Source organism: Coturnix japonica, chromosome 4, assembly GCF_001577835.2.
Source record: "Coturnix japonica isolate 7356 chromosome 4, Coturnix japonica 2.1, whole genome shotgun sequence".
NCBI classification, from domain to species: domain Eukaryota; kingdom Metazoa; phylum Chordata; class Aves; order Galliformes; family Phasianidae; genus Coturnix; species Coturnix japonica.
The window spans coordinates 30,169,397-30,188,672 of NC_029519.1; the positions used below are offsets into that span (position 1 = coordinate 30,169,397).

The 19,276-nt window shown below is 42.1% G+C and overlaps 1 protein-coding gene and 2 long non-coding RNA genes across 8 annotated transcripts in view; 1 reads left to right on the top strand and 2 right to left on the bottom strand.

Annotated features, from left to right (window-relative positions):
* SLC20A2 (solute carrier family 20 member 2) overlaps window positions 1-19,276 on the top strand; it is a 55,387-nt gene that overhangs the window by 16,046 nt on the left and 20,065 nt on the right. For 2 of the 5 annotated variants that reach the window (XR_001554864.2, XM_015861264.2), the window contains exons 1-6: window positions 2,745-2,845; window positions 9,035-9,574; window positions 13,771-13,911; window positions 15,119-15,204; window positions 16,766-16,862; window positions 18,850-18,966. Coding sequence is in view for 4 of the 5 variants with exons in the window: in XM_015861264.2 (XP_015716750.1) it covers window positions 9,286-9,574; window positions 13,771-13,911; window positions 15,119-15,204; window positions 16,766-16,862; window positions 18,850-18,966 (730 nt within the window). In the remaining variant the exon portion in view is untranslated. Of the gene's footprint in view, window positions 1-2,743; window positions 2,846-8,179; window positions 8,859-9,034; window positions 9,575-13,770; window positions 13,912-15,118; window positions 15,205-16,765; window positions 16,863-18,849; window positions 18,967-19,276 lie in introns of those variants that run through there. The other 3 variants (XM_015861269.2, XM_015861268.2, XM_015861266.2) reach the window with 3 other exon arrangements.
* LOC107313225 overlaps window positions 1-19,276 on the bottom strand; it is a 74,741-nt gene that overhangs the window by 14,630 nt on the left and 40,835 nt on the right. The window lies entirely within an intron of this gene.
* On the bottom strand, window positions 1,752-18,918 carry LOC116653420. The gene is made up of 2 exons (XR_004307231.1): window positions 18,818-18,918; window positions 1,752-7,880 (listed from the first exon to the last, which is right to left on the bottom strand). It is a non-coding gene; the product is annotated as an uncharacterized LOC116653420 (long non-coding RNA).

Here is a 19,276-nt window from a genome sequence, read left to right on the forward strand (position 1 = left end):
CAAAAGTGCTGAGTTCCAACTGCATGTGGCTCCCAGTTTTAGAGTATCTATAGGCATGCCGTAGTCCAAACATTGGTCAGTACTTTATTTAAGACGTCAGAGTGCTACTGGATCAACGTCGTTCAGCTTTTGGATGTTTTTATTGTATTGCTTTTTCTGACTAAACACAGCTTGCAGGTATTCAGGTTCCAAATCCTACAGTTTTTCATGTTAGAAAATGACAGCCAACCCCCATTATTTTCTTCTCAAACTGTATGCATTTTAAAATACCTCTAACTGCATAAACTTGTAGCTTTCCCACCTGAACAGCAGAAAAAGGCATTTACTTTTGATGTAACGATGCCCTGAAGTTGCCAATTAATGCTGCTTTAGTTACTGATAAAAAAGAACCTTGGCATCCTTCAGAAAATTACTAATGCAAATTGATTATTTTAATCAGCACATCCTATTAGTCTATTTAAAGAAGAGTATAAATCTGCCTACACTGGAATTGCTGAATCGAACAGGGATCTCTCAGTTGCGGACTTGCCAGAGTAAATTACAATGGAAAACAAATTCCAATATCTGATTGTGATTGCAATATGTCATATTTATCATTTCTACAAATATTTGTTTTGGTGGGAACCCAACTGGTGCCACCATCGCCAGAAGCCGATCCTCATCACTTATTTTGTGGTCGCATAAATTTTCCTTTGCCTGGTTTTTTAGTGGTATCCCAAATTGTAACTTTTTTTAATGATCAACCTATCTTGGATCGACATTTCCCATGCCTGAGGTCCACAATGCTGATTTAGCAGAACAAAAGCTTGAAAGATATTTCCTTTTTCTGTGCTGTTTATTATATCCTTTGCAATTGCTCTGAAGTTTACGTCAACAAGAAACCACGGCTGTGGTCAGGCTGGCTCATGGGAAGTGGCACCCAAAGGGTTCCACTTTGTTGTCTGTGTGGGTCTGAGATGGTTCCCACAGCACTGGCTGGCAGCTTTGGCTTTGGGGAGAGATGGAGGTCCCTCCCAAGTTGCCCGGCCAAGGAGTGTCCTCTGGAAGGCCTTCCTACCTGCGTCTGCACGCTTGTGGTGGCACTCCACGCTGCATGAACCATAGTATAGGGAGAGCTGGAGGGAGGCTGGATCCACTTCTGATCCCTTGTGCCTGAGCTTTGCAATATCAGTCGTCAACAGCACATCGGCTATGAACAGAACGTGAAATAATATTTTGTGTTCTGGTTTTTCTCTTAGGTTTTTTTCCCATATATATATATATATATATATATATATATATATATATATATATATTTATTTATTTTTTTCCCTATAGTATACAGCTAAGTAAGTACTCCAAGCAAGTTTCTGTGTTTGTTTATTCACTTCCTTAAATCCATGGAATCTGGACCTATAAATATAAGCTGACTTCATGTTTACAATCAGATTCGCCCTCACTTGGGTTGATAAAAAGTAGGATGTGTTCAGATCTGCAGGAGAAGATTAACCTTCTCATTGTCAACCTGTTTGGCTTTTGCGAAGAAGGGAAATCCACTTTGTCTCACTTTTCTAAAACTGGTGAGCTTGTTTGCCAGCAATTACAACATGAAAAGGAGGGACTCCACAACCAGCCCTGAGACTTATCTGTTCACAGAGCTATGGGCCACAGGGCAAGCTTCACAGTGGTTGGGTGCTGACCTTCTGTCGAGAGCTAATATCTCTTGTGAGGAATCTTGGCCTGATATTTATCACTTTTTTTTTTTTTTTTTCTTTTTTTAATTGGAAAGTTGTAATGCCATTTCTGCATTATAGATTTCCAACTGGAGATTTGCCCTAATTCTCTGTAGAAGATGATGTAGGTTTACTAATGCACGTGAGTTTTTCTAACAGATATAAACCACTTTTCAGATTTACCAAATTATTCCTGACTGTGATCTGCAGCTGAGCTCAGTTTGGAAATCCTTTACCTCCTTGTTAAGTAACACTATGGCTTTATTCAGACTTGAAAAACTAGATGAGGTAAGAATAAATTTTCCAACTCTTATGTTTGCAGATTTAAATCGGCGATTTCATTTTTCCCAGGTGTGGAGGGCATGGCAAATTTGAGTTTGTTATGTTTGAATGTGATGCCATTGATTCAGAATGGAGTCAAACCTAAAAGTTTACTAAAAGCATTAAGTTTGAAACGCCATTTACTTATAAACCAGAAGCCTGGTATATCCTTGAAGTAAACGTACGCGTTTTCCCACTCTGAGGAAGGTGGTTCAAGGAATTCTGACTGTGTAATCAAGGCTGAACTTTTGTAAGTGAGGTTGCTTGCTTAGGCATTGCTCCAGCCCGCACTCATGCACATCTTCAGCTTTCTGCAGTCTGCATAGCCTGTGAGACCTCTGCCGACATGGATAAAGTAACGAACATGCAACATCTTTCCTCAATCGGATGTGCATACTTTCTTGCTCTTTCACCCTTTACATTAAGCGTAGACTCAGTGTGCTTGCAAAAAGGAGAGCCCACCCGATCACCCCAGAATGCCCAGTGGTCACTGCTCGTGGTAAGAGATTTAACAAAATAAAAAGGAAGTTCACTATCTGGTTTATGCCTTTGCCTGGGGGGAAAAGGAGAGAGAGAGAGAGAGAGAGCGTTTTGTTGTTTTAATATGAGCTTCCTTGGATTGGTTTGCCTAACGAGTGCAATTGTGACGCAGTGTTGTGTTTTATCAGTGCCCACCCCCAGCAGAATTCTTTGCTTAAGAGGAGGCAGATTTCCACCTCCTGAACACGGCTCTGGACTCGCGCTGATGCTTCTCGGAGCTGTGTTTGCGGGCTCCCCTGTGCTGGAGGGAATTCTATCCGAGGACTGCCTGTGTAAGTCGCAGCACTCTTTATACCCTCTGGAAGTTTGCATGTTCAGATGTGGCTGTGCTGAATGATAGGCTATCTATTTTAGACTTCAGCCTCTATTTACAATCAGGAAGGCATGCTGCTGGGAGAACTCAGCTCCTGTTTCTCTTGAAACAACTTTTAAGTATTGGGTGAGTTATAAAGGTTTCCGTGCATGGCTTTCTTTTCTAAAATGTAGTTTAAATATCCTCAAAGCACTTGTTTGTTTTCTCTGAACAGATCTTGGAAATCTCTTGTGCAGAATCATAGAAGCTATTTGCATGTTAGAAAGACTTTGCTCAGGCACTGAAAGATAAAACTGTTCTTCAGTACATAAAAATATCTTTATCAACAGGTGAATGAGGACTTGTTGATACCTTGCCTAGCTTACTTCAGTGGTCTGTAGAATTACTGCTCGTGCATGACTGTTCTCTATCACTTTAGAGAATGTTTTCGGCAACACGATCTCACACTAAATATTTTATCTGCATTTTTGGCCTGTTGGTAGTGGGAACAGAGGTCACTGGGGTCTAGGAAAACATAGCATCCTCTGCACGTTTTGGGAGCTGAAGGTGACAGTCCCTCTCAGCAATGTTAAACTTGATAGGAGCCCCTGGAAAACAGTGAACTTCAATGCCGTTTCCATATCGAGCAGTAGTGCCAAGTATGCACAAACACATAGCGACTGTGTTAAAATAGGAACTGATTGATATAGAACTGCATCTGAGTACATGGTAATTGATTTTTAAAAGTAAAGCGGTGGTTTTTGTGTCCTGGAGCATGAAACTTGCATCACGCTTGGCCTTGTGACAAGTCCTGTCCGTGTAATTTAGAGCCATATAGGGATGTTCTTAGTCTCGAACGGCTCAAATTGTACCACCTTCCATATCACAGATGTAATATTAGTAACCTAAAACAGATACTTTGTGAGTCTTATGGCCCAAGCAGGAACTAGAAAAGATAAGAATTATTTTTGTGAACTGTCAAGAGCTTTGCTTATAAATCATGTGTGATTTCTGTGCAGTGCTGTATTTAGTACCAATAGGCTACAATGCCTGAGCTATTGTGAATTTAGAAGATCTCTGCACTTATATATACATAGGTGGCAAGCTTGACAAATGCATCTTATGTAAAGAACAGCACACAGTTGGATGGGATGGAATAAACTCCTGAAAGCCCCAGTGTGGTAAATGTTTGAGACAGACTTTTCAGCCACCAGTAATGAGAAGTGAAGGTCCTGTCGGTGCAAATTAAACACAGCAGTCTAACAAAATATTTGCTTTTTTGAGCACTGCAGGGGAGAAGAAATTGTCCTCCCCTGTATCTCCTGTCACAATGCAAAGTGGAGTTCTTGTAATGGTTGTCTTTAGAAATGCCACATTAGCTGCTGCCTTGACATTTTTGCTCATACATGATCAACACTGGAAACAACAACAACAACAACAAAACAAGAGTTGAAAATGGAAACCCACTGAATCCCCATCCTGTCTATATCAGGGCGAAGCTTTAAACTCCAGCATGGGGCAGCTGCTGATGGCAGAAGGGTTGCGTGCAGTGTGATTTGTGTACATTTTAATGTTTCACGTGAATGCAGTGGATTCTCTCCTAATTTTCAGGAGAGGGAAGATGAAAGAGCATTTATCGGGTCTCTGTTTGTTCCTCTCTGTCACCCAGCTGGACTGCTGGTGGGTAATGCACTGGGATCGCTTCATCAGACTTTGAACCTAGTCCTTAGCATTTGTTTAACTATTCGTCGCTGTTGTTAGGTTTTGCTTTCTCTCCAGCAGCAATCTGTTTGGCTAAAAAAATAAGAACTGACAACATCATATTTCCAATTTCCTGTTAATTTTTCACCAAAAAACTTGCCTACGCTTAGTAATGTATTGTGAATAGTTTCCAGAATAGCTCTCTTAGTAAGTGCCCACATATAAACATGTCCTGAAATGATCTCCCGCGTCTCGCTTCCTGACTTTTCCTGCCCATCTGCTTGTCGCTCACAATGAGCTGCGGTGCTCCTCACCTTGCTGCTGTTCTACTCCTTTCCTCCGGGAAGGAGGAACTCTGAGCACAGTCAGCAAGAGGCAAACTGACATCACAGGGGCTGTCTGGGTCATCTGCCAGTGAGGATATGCTTAGCATTTCCAACAATCAGGTTTTTCACATTGGAATGCAAGTTAATAAGTCCACTGAAAGAGCCTGCTTCACAAGGCCCAGGAAGGCCACACTAATTATTGATCAGAAGGAGGCCACGTTAGCTAAAAACCTTGCCTTTAATGCCAGATCAGCTTCCTGTGGCCAGAAGACTCGCCCCAGTGTCGTTCCACATTCACGCATCACAGCATCCCGCAGAGGTGTGCACTGTAGCCTGGGCCCGGTGCCCGGTGCCCTGCAGGCCTGGCCTCATCACACACCACAAGGCCCTGTGCTCTGACAGGGTAACCTCTCTGTCTGGTGCAGCCGGCTGGGGAGATGACATCGGTCCTGCAGGTGAAGCTGAGGATCTCCCAGTGCTGAGCAGATCAGGCTTTATTGCAATTGGCATCACAGAGGCGTATTAAGAAAATACAAGAGGGCAAAATGGGATGGAGACTTTCAGACATTGTGCAAAGCTGATGGTCCGTCACTCTCCTGTGTTGTGTTTTCACCCATTTCTTTTTTGTCCCAGCAACAACTCAAAATACCACAGCTCATGGGCTAGATTAGGTGAGGAGGGGCATAGCTCAGCGTGCCCAAGCATGCCAGATGTATTTTGGGCTCCAGAAAGAAGCACGCTACAAGATTTAGTCTGTATTTAGTCGCTGGCCTACTTTGCAGGATATTTTGCATTTCTGAAAACTTTCACAGTGGAGTAGATGTAACTGTTTTTTTTTTCTTCCTTCTTTCCATTTCTTTAAGCTTTTAACATCTCCTGCTTACTTAAGGAGAAAGTAGTAACACCGCTCAAACACTGCCTGCACATTAGTTTTTAAATGTGCCCATTCCCTTTCCTCTTTTCACTTGGATTTTAGATGTGTAAAAGACAAGGTATAGCTACTGCCACGTTCTGGCCGTGGCAAAATTGAGTCAAGACTTCAAAGGAGGACCTCTGTGTTGAACCTTGCGGTGCCATCTTGCTGCAGGCATCCCTTCCTCCCCATATTGTGTTCCAGGGATGGCGGTCATGTAGCTCCCCCTCTGAGTCCTTTGCCAAGAGCCCCACCAGCACACTTTGAGGCTCTGTGGCCTTCACCAGGAGATTTCAGAGCTCTTTGCCTCATCACACATACTTTCAGCCTTCATTTCTTTGGGACCACCTGGAGCTCATCCCCCAGGGAAACTGTGAGGGCAGCCTTGTGACTCAGCAGTTTATTATGGAAGCTGGATGAACTGGACTGAATAAATGCTGTCCCGTGAGCTCTGCTGTGTTGGGGAATGTCACATTACTCATGCTTTCCCCCATCGGAGAGATTGGGTCTCCTCAGAAAATTGGGAGGTTGGTTGGTAAGTGGATGGGAGACAGACCTCTGCTGGAAATAAGGATTTGCTTACATCTCATGGGTCTGAAGGAAACGGGACTCTCATAATCACTGTGTTTGTGGATGCCTGCGCATTTCAGGCAAGTTTTCCCATTTTTTGAAGAGGGTGCTGAGGTACAGAGGCTAACTTGGCCAAGGTGCTGTGCAAATGCATGCAGGGTAAGGAATTTAATCATGAATCTCCAGCATCAAGGAAGGATCTTGGTCCAGCACTTCTCTCAGCGAAAATGCAACGTACATAAATAAAAACGAGTTAATCTAACAGAGTAAGGAAAGAAATATTTCTCTGTCCCCATGCCTGCACACTTATGCTCTCTGCAGAGAATTCTGAAGTGACAGTCCTTGGCTCACGCAACAGCGAGTCAGTCCTCAGAGTGCCTTGCAGGCTGAACTGCTCAAACCACTGCTTCATTAACACTTTATCTTGAGTAATCTTGTTTTCTGTTGTGGTTCCATCTGAAGCAAGGTATGTAACAAGGCTCTCAGTATGAGGATGACTGGGAAAGGCTCCCGGGCTATGGGCTGGGCATTGGCATGTCTCAGTGTCTCCTGGTTGCACGCCACAAGCTTAGTCCTCCTTCTCAGGCAGACAAGCTCTAGCTGTAATCAATTCTTCCAAATATTGTTAGCCTTTCCCCCTCTTCAAGCCTTTTCCTACTCCAAGGGCTAAGCGCTCATGAATTATGGGCAACAAATCTTCAAACATGAAAAATGCATTGGGGCTTCATTTTCACATGTTATCTCATAGTATAAAAATCCTTATACAAATGTTTTCAGCAGTTAAGACCTTCCAAGATGTTATTTTGGAGTGCAAATCATTCAGGGGTTGATGTCTGCTCCATATCTGGAAAAGACTGGAGCAACAATTGCCCAGCCTCTGCGGAGTCTGGAGGAAAAAAGAGAAATCTTTTCTCCTTAATATGTATGTTTGGATAAAGCATCAATCCTTGACATAACCTTCAGGGCTTTTCAGGGAACGATTACTTAATTATCGAAGTGACATTTCCCTCCTGGTAGTTCTCAATGATACAGCATCTCAGAAATATGCAAAATCTCATTATTTTTTAATTTCATCATGATTTCTGAGGTTTTGGATGTTCTCTGCAGAAATCCTCCTTCCCTCCTAACGCAGACCTTCAGTGCATTCAAAAGAACTTCAGCATGGTTTTGAAACTGAGCATGGGCTCAATGTTTGCCTTCTGAGTTCCTCCAAGTCTCTGAATTGCTTTTTGCAAGGTACACAGTTGGTGGGCAGATATTTCCTGCTGAATATGCCCGTGACCCCTCACCACCTTCAAAATGGCACTTCCCTGGAGTTATAGGTAGGAAGATGATACCAGATGGCTTTTGTAGATGCAGATGACTGCTACAAGAGAAGCAGCCAATGGAAGAGGCAGATGGATTTCTCCAGTCTGGTGTTTGCTTCCAGCCTTTAACCACCTTGGTTCTTACTGCTTATGGGTCCTGTGAGTCCTTACAGGCTTGAGTTCAGCGATGCTTTGCACCTGTGACAGTTGATTTAAAGATTAGGAGTCTGGGGGGCAAATGTGTGAAGGATTCATACAGTCTGTCTGAGCCAAATCTGGAGAATGGTAATTTTTCCTTACATATTCTCAAAAATACTTTGGTTTCAAACTGCCTCTGTTTCAAAGGCAGGTCAAAGGGAGCAAGGTGACAGCTGGATATACAGGTGTGGTTTTTATGTTTGATTTATATAAATATATTTAATGGCTTTCTTGTTGACCTAGAGATCAAGATATACCCTTTTGGATGGTGAAGCTTTTACTTTTTGAAGCCCCTTCCTGCCTGCATTTTTGGTTTAAAGATCTTGCTCATATTTCAGATTAAGCTAATTAAAGACTAAGAGGTAGTTCAAAATGGATTTCATAAAACCAAAGTCATAAAAAACTATTCAAACATATGCATAAGAATGGTTTGAGTATAATAAGCTTATTAGTAATGAGTAACTACCTACAGAAAAGAGGAGAGAGCTTAAAATGTTTTAGTCATTTTTTTTCCTACACTTACGTAGATCTATAGGAACACGTGGGAATGTTGTGATCACTGTGCTGACTCAGTGGGTGAGAAGCTGTAAGAAAATGCTGTCCTTACTGCCTGGGCTGTGATAGTATCAATAGATGATTATCAGTGCTCTTGAGATATTTTGGTGACGTTTCGTAGACAAAATCATTTTCCAAAGGAGTGCATCCCTGGCTACAGCTGGTAAAATGGGATAGCTCTGCAGAGGGCAACGGAGCTGGGCAGCACCCATCGACTGGGAGTCATGCTGTGCAGTGTAGTCTGTGTGTCCCACATGCTGTATGTTCACTTGGTGCCAAGGGCCAAACCGAATCCTCCTAGAAAAAAGGTTTATCACACTGCTCGGTAAACGCAACAGAAAACAGCAACCTCTCTGAGTCCTTTTAAAGCGATCAAAATGTTCTCTCAGCCAGTGATACTGCAAGAGGCGTGTTGCTTTGGAGGTGACCTAATTTTAACCTTTTTGAATTGCTTTATGATTTAGAACAGTCACATGCCAAAGCAGGGTCCCATTAGGGGATTCAAATCATCTGTTTACTACAGAAAACACGCTCTGAGACAGGCTCTGCAGAGTACTCCCTCTTTTTTTTTAATCTTCTTTTCTTTCTTTCTGCTGCAGGACGGGACACCGCTGCTGTACCAGTTTGGGAGCAAAATATGGAATGTTCTTCACTGCTGATTGAGCGCAGGCAACTGAACAGTATTTATAGTAGTGTGAAAATCGGCAGTTAGCAGTTTCTTCACATTCTAACACTACCAGAGAGAACTCATTGTTTACAAGAAATCTGCTTTCCAAATCCGTTACGGTTCCCTCCAGCCTTGACTATTAACTATTTGCAAAGGGGAAACTGATCTACACTCTGGGGAAAGATGGCAATGGAGGAGTACCTGTGGATGGTCATTGTGGGTTTTATCATTGCTTTTATTTTAGCATTTTCAGTGGGTGCAAATGATGTTGCCAATTCTTTCGGAACTGCCGTGGGCTCTGGTGTAGTGACTTTGCGCCAGGCTTGCATTTTGGCTTCAGTTTTTGAAACTACTGGCTCGGTACTGCTGGGAGCAAAAGTAGGAGAAACGATCCGGAAAGGTATAATTGATGTTAACCTGTACAACAACACTGTGCCGCTGCTGATGGCAGGAGAGGTCAGCGCCATGGTTGGTAAGTAATGCTTTATTGCTTCGAGTAACAGTCACCGCACGTTTGTCATCCTGCTCATTGTGAATGTTCTAATTGAATTTACATCTTCTGCACTCACATCTTGTTTTGTGCAAATAGAGGGGTTTACATTCCCTTTTTGGGCTCCTACTTTTTAAAAACTCTTCTAATCATTTTCATTTTCCAGCTATTCAGCCATTAAGCTAATAGAGGAAAAAATGTTTAATGTAATGGATCATATACATGTATTCCTAGAGAACCTAAAAAGAAAAGATTTTGGAGATTTATATTGTGGTAAATGGAAAATATGTCAGCACACCATTTGTGACTGCAGAGAAAATCCCGCAGAAATTTTACAACAAATAAGTATTAAAGCAATTGCACAAATAGTTTTAAAAAATAAAGAAGATGAAGCATATTTGCTTAAACTGGTGGTTTTGCTGACTGATTGCAATTAATCGTATGCTTAATCCTGCCCCATGACAAAACTTCAAGGAGCAGTAAGGATAGATGGGCACACTTTAAAGGCATTTTTACTTTTTCTAACTCAAACCAGCAGCAGTTCTGTGTACCTCTGAGTCTACTCTGTACACTTTTGTTTGCAGTTAAATTAATCTCTGTTCAGAACAAGTGGCATATTCTGAGGTAAGTAACATTAAGCCCTGGTATTTCTCCTTTGTTTGTATGCAAGAGGCTTTGTGAGCTTTTGGAGAGCTCCCATAAGGATCAACAGCAAACCTGCTTTTAAAGGGCAGGATACAGCAAGCAGGAAGCACTCCCCCCAGTTTTTGAACAGAACCCACACAAAGAATAGGCGATTCCATACAGAGATCTACTACGTGCCTTCTTTCTCCGTTTCTGCACTTTTAAAAAATTAATGGATCAAGATGGGCTTAGACTGCCACTTTCTGGGCTGGACTGAGTTAGTTTTGATGTGTGTGAGAGGGACGATGCTCCTCTTTGACCTTCACCACCCCTGAGCCTCCAGAAGACTGGCTGCCTCCCCTGGTGAAGAGGAAGAAGAGCTGATTAGCTGCTGTCTCATACAGGGCAACTGCAAAGAACATCTTCAGCACTCCTTAGCTCCATTGCTTCCTCTGTCTTGATGCCTGGCAAGGCCAGCTGCAGATTCCTGCTCTTGCCTTCAAGCTGTGGGATGACTGAGGAGTGTTACTCTGCTTGTAGTATTTACCCTTTTCTTCCTGAGATAGCTGCATCATTTCCGACTCGCACCTGAGAGCAGCCCACACCACGTGTGATGTAAGTGACCTACATCTCCTGACCACCACCTGCAGAACACGAGTCTTTTCCCCTTTCTGTATCTCTTCATGATGTTCTGATCTTGTCTGGGCAATGTTTTATGTCCCCTATGCCCCCTGTGGAGGCAACTGGCCAGAAGCTCAAGGAAAACAACTTATTTGCATGTGTGTTTTACGTAAGCCTGTGTGAACTTCATGACCGGTTGCATTCCCTTCCTTCAGTAAGGGCATTAAGAATAAATCCCACATTTTAAATCTCTGAATTAAGCACAAATTACCAACTGCAGGTTCCATTTTTTCCCCTCAAATCCACCCCCAGCTTTCCTCTGGATGTACAATATTTTCTCTGTGATTTCCCTCCTGTATGTTTCCTCTTTTTCCTCAGTACATTTCTCTCCATTCTCTTATGCACCGTGGTCATGCTTCCATGAACAGAGTTAGCTTCTGAGTTTCAATGAGGCTTCCATGAGCCAACTGTATGGAGGAGACCAACAATCACAGTGTCCTCTTTCAAGATGTTACTGGAAGATCTCTTGATGCTTGCAGACAGCAGATGGGGATTTTCAAAGCAACCACTTGGTCAGCAAGAAGGAAGCAAGGAGCACTGGGATTGTCTGGGGATGACATAATGTGCATTTACATTTTGTAATGTGGCATTTTGTAATAATTTATAACCTTCTAAAATGTTGATTTTTGGTGCTTCAAATATTTGGGACTCTCACTTTTGCGATGCTGTAGTGTGCTTCTATGCTGGAGCATTTGTGCTGTGGGCCAGGACAAGTTCTAATGAGCCCTCTGGTTTTTGGGCTGGTTTTATCAAGGTTGGAAACATGCATTTTTTGTTGGAGAGGAGTTAAGGATTGATGTTGATAGTTTAGGTGTCTGCCTTACAGCACTGCAAGCCCCAGAGGATAGTCCTGCTCTGGCTTAATTTGTATTTTCTTCTGTACTCTAACATGCTTGTTTTAACTTCTTTAGACTATACATTGTCCTCTTTAGGCTACCTGTCAGTCCTCCTCTACTTCCCCTCCTATTTGTCTTCTGGATTAATCAATCCAGATAAGAAATAGTGCCATATTCCCTGCTTTCCCCATTAAAACAAACAAACAAACAAAAACCAAACCAGCCATCTCTGCACATTTGTAGTGCAGCTGTGACTTGGAAGAATTTTCTCTGTTTTTTAGAAAGACTTTTTTTGTGTGCAATTATGTGTCTGTGGCTGACTTATCTCCTTGTTCACTTGGCTCTTCAGAGATGTTACCATGTGTGTTCCCTTTTACCTCACTTCCACTTGCTGACCTCTTAAGTTCATGCCAAAGGTTTCGGAGTGTATTTATTTTTGTTATAGTGTATGGGGAGAGAGGCCAAAAAATGAAAGGGCAGGTGTTCCTTGGTTGATCTAGTATTTGCAATACTAGTAGGAGTACCAGTTGTTTTGGGATGGTGCCTCAGGAAAGATCAGTTTTACAGCTTGGTCAACTTCCACACTGCATATGATGCCAGCAGATTTATCTGGCAAGGCTGAGTGGCTTGGTATTTATAAGGCAGAAACTTGACAGTATAATGGCTTGTTTGAAGTGACAGACCAGTCTCTGAGGCTTGTTTATAAGTATACCTTTCATTCTTCCCTTCATTTCTTTATACCTTCCCACCTGTCTTCTCTACCAGCCTCTGCTGTCAAGACTGTTCCTTCACTGTGCCTCATCTTGAGCATCATCCCTGTGTTCCTTTCACTGGAGCCCTTGTGCATCTTCAGAGGGCATCAGTCATTGGCTCCTTGCTCTCTCACCTCTTTATGTGTGTATCATGGAGCTGCAAAACCTCATCTCAGCTCTTTTTCAGTGCATTTAAACCCTGATATGTAGCCAGACTCCATTTCAAGATCTTCAAGCCATCCTCACCTGTTGGAACTGAGGCTAGAGGCTGGGATTTGAGTGGCAGCGTGTGTTCAGAAGCCTTGCTTTATCATCTGTGTCTACTGCAGATCTGTGAAGACTGATGGCATGATCCAGAAAATATGGGTTCTCTCATTGCAGTTTGATTGCTGTCATCTTGGAGCTTCGTAACATATTAAGATTTTGTCTCAAGACCATGAAGTCTTAAGATGAAGAAGAGATATTACTAAGAACTCTCTAATATTCTACAAGATAAACAGAAAACTTAAGTCATGGCCCAGATGATTTGGATGTCCCCACTGCAAGAGGACCTTTTGTACTGTGGAGTCAGAGCGTGGGGCTGCATGCTGGTGGGCTCGCTGCCCAGCTGTGGTCTAATCTAACCATCCAGATGTTGAATGAAGCTGAATACAAGGTCCTGTCTGTAGTGCTAGAGATCTTTTTTTCCACAGCCTGAATTCACCAGTGCTGCAGTGAGCTACAAATCAAGACAGTGAGCATCTTCACTCCCTCTTCAGGCAATTTATCCTATAGAGAACTCTGGATAGTGGCTGCACATCGCTGAGAAGAGGCATGAAAGCTCCCTGAGCCAGGATTTGAGCCTTTCTCTGTTAGCATCTGAATTCAGCAGCTGGGCTCCTGACACTGGTCAGTTAGAGGCTTCCAGGTTTGTTTCTAGAGAATGAGGTTTTCCAAGCTTGACACATACCTGGAGCTGTTTATGTGTGCAATCTGATGAACTGAATAGTGAAAAATAGTGAAAGCCTTCAAAAAAGAGCAGTCCTGTTGTGTGGCAATAAGTGCTGTTAGTAACAAAAAATCATAAATAAGCTGCAGCGTTCAGAGCTGCTATTAGACTGCTGCAGTATCTGCTTTTGGAGTCAGAAAAAGAGCAAAATTCTCTTTAGGAGATCTCTCTTGTGCATGTGGAGTGTAGGCTGTGCTTGTAAAAGAACAAGGGTATGTCACTGAGAATTTTCTGTGTGACGTTTCTTTTATTGTTGTTTTACACAGTTTATGCTTTTTTCCCTTCCTCACTTTCCAGGTTCTGCTGTTTGGCAGCTGATTGCGTCTTTCTTGAAGCTCCCAATATCGGGGACCCATTGCATTGTAGGTGCTACTATTGGATTTTCCCTCGTTGCAATTGGCACACAGGGAGTTCAGTGGATGCAACTTGTCAAGATTGGTAATTGCCGTTTCCTTTTATGTGGGAGGGTCTGGGAAAAAGTGTGCACTGACTGCAAAAGCTTTCACAGAAGCATGCCTTGTACTGGCAGCACTCTGTCTTTAAACTATTTTCCACCTGAGGGCTGCAATGCATCTACAGGCCGACCCTGGAGAAGGGTAAAATGCAAGTTGTGCTCTTCCAGCAGTAAGCTGAGGAAACATTTTGCCTCCCAGACATGATTCAAGGTGACACTCCTCCTCTTCTAATGCTTTTTATGGCAGTTCACAGCACCTCATTCTTACTTGGAGTGATATGGATGCCCATAGTCATGTTTCTCCACCCACCAGATCCAGGAAGGTGAAAGCTGAGTGCACAGCACATGTTTGCATCAGAGCCTCCCACTGCCACCGTCAGCAGCACCAAGCAGGGATATCAGGGAGGTTTCTGTATTGCTTTGGAAGCCTTGTAACCCAAGTCACATCCTGAATCCTGCATTAAAAGGATTCAAGGTTGAAAGCACAGGAATACAGTTGAGCTTTATAAAAAGTTTTAGCAATGTGTATATATTTTTTTTTAATTCTGTCAAAAGTAAAATAAAGTTTGTAGTGAGCTCAGAATGACAGCAGGATCAACCTGTTAACCGTGTCACAAACAACAAGTGACTCTGGATGAGGTTTCCAGAGCTTTGCCCTAATCCCGTTTTATTGAAATCAGTGGGAGTTTTGCCACCCACTTCTGTTATATTAGTCCTGAACATTTGCAAGTCTTACCCGCAAAAAAATTTGTGTGCATTGTTCTCTGCAATTGGTGCTTCGGAAATTGAGACTCTTACCCTGTGAGCCACATGGCATCCTGCTAGATGCCATTACTTGCCACTTGCTTGCACCCTTCACAGTTAGGGTGATCAGGAATTCTTACTGATTCTCTTGGTCAACTCTACATCAGCTCAGATAATTTCTTCCTGATTAATTCGGTAACTAAACTAGCCAAGTGATATGGAAATGGTTTGGCTGATGTTTCTTATACTGCCTAGCAGTAACTGGGCTTTCATGAGTGTCAGTGGAAACTGAGCTGCGCCAGTTTTAAGTAAATATCTGAAACATTCCAGTTGTACAAGAACAGTTTTGAATGCATTGCTCATGACTACTTGCTTCTTTACTATTATACAAGTATATTATACTATATATTTCATGTTCTTTTCTGTCTTTTTTTTCTTTAAACACAGTTGCCTCTTGGTTTATTTCTCCACTGTTGTCTGGCTTGATGTCTGGAGTACTTTTTGTGTTGATTAGATTCTTCATTCTAAAGAAGGTAAACCAATTCCTTTGTTACAATGAGTGCCTGTTACAAAGGCTGTGTTCTGGCCTGTCATTTGAGTGTGGATGTTTCCACAGAGCTGAAAGTTTGTGGCTTGCATTTTGGGTAGGAGACCAGTCGTTCTTTACCTAGCCATTGGAACTCTGTTTGCTCTCAGCAATTCTGAAAGCTCAGACTGAGTAACAAAACACATAATTGAGGCTTAGAAAGTGCTATGCAAGTGCTTCATGAGCTAATTAATATTATATGTTCTGTTTCATTGACAGATTATACTTTGACATTGCTACTTCATTAGTAAGATATTTCCGCATTGACTTAGCTTCATGGTAGCAATTCAAACTGTTATTTATAAAGAATACTTCTCACTGGGAGATACTGTCATTAATATTTAAGAGAAATTTTAAGCAAGATATTAGAAGATGGACATCTGTTTATTTACTAGATTCTCCTGATATCTGAATCAATGGGTTTTAGTGACCTCAGTCAGCTTTGAGGTAGTATTAGTCCATATATCACTGGTGTGGAAGATGACTTTCTTCCCACCCAGCAGAGACTGGAAACAAGAACACTTTTATCTGCTCTTTTTATTTCTCCCACACTATTCAACTTGCTAAAATAGGTGGTGTAGCACATGACGAGGACTTAAAATAAGGGATACCGTATTAGTGGATATAGAGGGAACTTAAATAGACAATGAACTAATTCTTTTGCTATAAATAGCACCACATGTAACCTCAACTTCATCATTCTTTAGTTGTGATGCTGATGTAAATAAACATCAGTGATAAAAGCAGGTGGCAAATTTGAATGGACACAGCTTTGAATTTAAAATGACTCGACCTACATAAAGGGTGAGATACTATGGGGGAAAAGTTCCCATTAAAAAACTTCAGAACTTAGGAAATTAATCATCAAAATCATATGAACATTCCCTTGTGCACATAGCCCTGGTGTCTCTGCATGACTTTAGGAAACAAAATCTGAGCAGACACCCGTTGGCATCATCAGGCTCTTCCCAGCTACACAGAGCCCATCAAAAGGCCAAAGCTCTCTTTTCACAAAGGCTTTTTCCATGCATTGCATGCACTGTCAGCTGAGACTCTGCTTGTGAGCACCAGGGACACAAGGCTGCACGGCTGCTTGCCTCCTGTGCCCATTGCTGAGCTCTGTGCTGGGCAGCGAGGCATGGTGACATGCCTGCTTCAGTTAAAGTGCTTGGTTTGACAGCCAGGACAGCCCCCTGCAAAGTAAAATGCTCACAGAAAGAAGTTTGCCTCCGGGTCAACCAACAGGTCTGCAGCAGACCTGACGCTACAACTCATGGTGCCCAAGAACAGTGTCAGGCTTCCCCAGAATACTGGTGCTTGTGAAGACCATCTTTGGAGGTTTGGCTGCAGCCATCCAGGTCAACATCCTATCCTCACCATCCACCTGAAGGCTCCACCTGCCTCGCACTGGCTTGGGGAGATGTATTTTCCCTATGCTGGTTCATGCTTATATTGATCTGTTGGAAAACCTAGCTAATGCTTCCTTTTTTTTTCTGATTTTCCCTCAGGAAGACCCCGTGCCCAATGGTCTTCGCGCACTTCCAGTATTCTATGCTGCTACCATTGCTATTAACGTGTTTTCCATCATGTACACGGGGGCACCAGGTGAGCAAGCTGTTTGCAGACAGAGGCACCGCTGGGAGGTTTCCTCAAGTTGCGGTGCTGCACTTGTTGTGGATAACAGTGTTCTGCTGGTGTGCTTTTGGGTAGCTGTAAACACTGCATTGCTACTTCTTTCATTAGGAGTTCAAAATGGAAAGAGTAAAGCATGTACTTGCACACATTCTTCTATTTGTGCTTGTGTTTTTGTGATCCCCCCCAAACACTGTTTAGGGCAGACAGGCACAGATATAAAAAATTCCCTTTTTAGAGGAAAGGGAAACATCAAGATGCCAGCTTTGGCTTCATACATCTGAGCATGCAAATAAGGGAAGGTTCAGAGCAGTCTGGAAGGCTGTGTGCACTCCATCCAAAGCTATAGCTCCACTGAAACCAGCAGAGTCATGGTTCTGACGAATCTGGCACAGAGCCTATTAATTAAATTTGCTTCTTTATTTCCCTTCAGTGATAAGGAGCCCAAAGTCTTTTTCTGCATTTCATACATCTTCTCTCTTGGGTACTGTTTTTTCATTGCAGCTCAGTAGAAGGAAATGATACCTCATTTTCATGACTTTAACTATATTTGTACTTTTATTTTTGTCTGTGTGTACATTTTAACATGTTTCTATATTTATGTACTTTTATTTGTATGTGTATGTTTATATGGTTGCACTTGTGTTTTCATGTTTAAATTTACTTAAGCAATGAGTATTTAAACATAACCTTGCAGTAAAATAGTTCAGAAAAAAAGTGTTCAGTTCTCTCAACTACATTATTGAAGAGTCTGGCCACTGAACGTTATCTTTAGATCACTGCCCTGGAGCAGTGAATGATCACACAATTGGAAAGAGACTCCAGTCTTTAACATGTCCCCTGAATTAAGAAAACAGTTTTAGAAAGTGACCTTTTCTGAATGGAAATCCATTTTCTCTAAAACGTGCTGTACTAAATGCACTAGACAAATGCATTTGTTAAACTGTGGTCAGTAGCGTAGCATTTGTGAAATTAATGAAAAGCTTGCAAAGTTCCCACTTTGAGGGAAGCATAATTCAGCTTTTTTCTTAAGTCAAAATCCTCATTGGATGGATATCCAAGATGTTTCACAGTAAATCAGCTGTATAACCAACATTTCCTGACTAATTGTTTCGCAGAAGTAGGTCAGGCAGTCTGCAGTGACTCATTAAGCAAAATAAATGAAATAAGAATCTTAATGTCCCTTCTGTTTCAGCTTAGCAGTCTCTAAAGTGTGTGAGTGAAAAGGTGGGATTCCGTTTTTGATATGCAGAAAATACATGTTTACAACCCATGTCTATTCTCCATCACCTCTACCCTGGCAGCTTTTATGAACAAGTATGAATCAATCACATAAGTTGCAAGATAAGCTCACATTGATGGGACAGAAGGGTCAGAGTCCAGACTCTTTCTTCATCAAAGGCCTGATCACACTAGTTAATTGAACAAGAGCAAGGAGATCTCTCGGGAGAATGGAAGCCAAGCGATCTTAAAGGAGCACAAATCGTTTGCAAGGCTTCACATTGCAGGACTGGAGCTTCGGTTCAGAAGTGCCACATGAAGCTATTAGTATAAGCAGATAATGGCTTAGATTAAGCTAAGCAGCAGGTTTTATTGACCAGAGCAGAGGTCAGGTAAATACTTAACCTAATGGGCAACAGAGTTTAACGTGCATTAGTATATACAGTAGTGACAAACTAGTTTTGTAGCCCTGCTATCAATGTTTTGCCATTGACTTCTTTGGAAATGAAGTCATGGAGGGGTAACAAATTTCTTAGAGGATCTGTCCCATAAATGTTAGCAGGTCAACTAGACCTTTGAATACTGCATATATCTGACATATCCACGTTAAAAGTGAGTAGCTCGTTTGTACTGGGTTTGAATATATGGCAAACATGGGCTTTCACAAGTCTGCTGTTCCACTGCTTGGGATAAATAAGTTAACTTACAGTTTGCTTGGTTTTTACTTTTGTCTTCACAGTACTTGGACTGGTACTGCCAATGTGGGCTATTGCTCTAATATCACTTGGCGTGTCCTTAGTATTTGCTGTCTTAGTTTGGATTTTTGTATGCCCCTGGATGAAGAGAAAAATAGAAAGTAAGTACTTGCTTGATGAAATGTGAGTGATTTTAAATTGTGAAGAGTTTCATTTCAGAACTGAAGTGCCCTTGAAATGTCATCTAGTCTAGTCCTCACCCACAGGCAGGGCGTGCTGAAGCTGTTCCTCATGTATTTATGTAACCTGCTCCTAAAAACCTGCAGTGGAAGAAATTCAAAACCTCTTTAGGCAATCCATTGCAGTGCTTATGCTGTCCAGAGTCTAACAGAAACAGGAAAATAAATCCTGGAATATAATCCATTTTATGTTTTGTTAAGGAAATATTTAAGAGGAAAATCTGGCAGAATG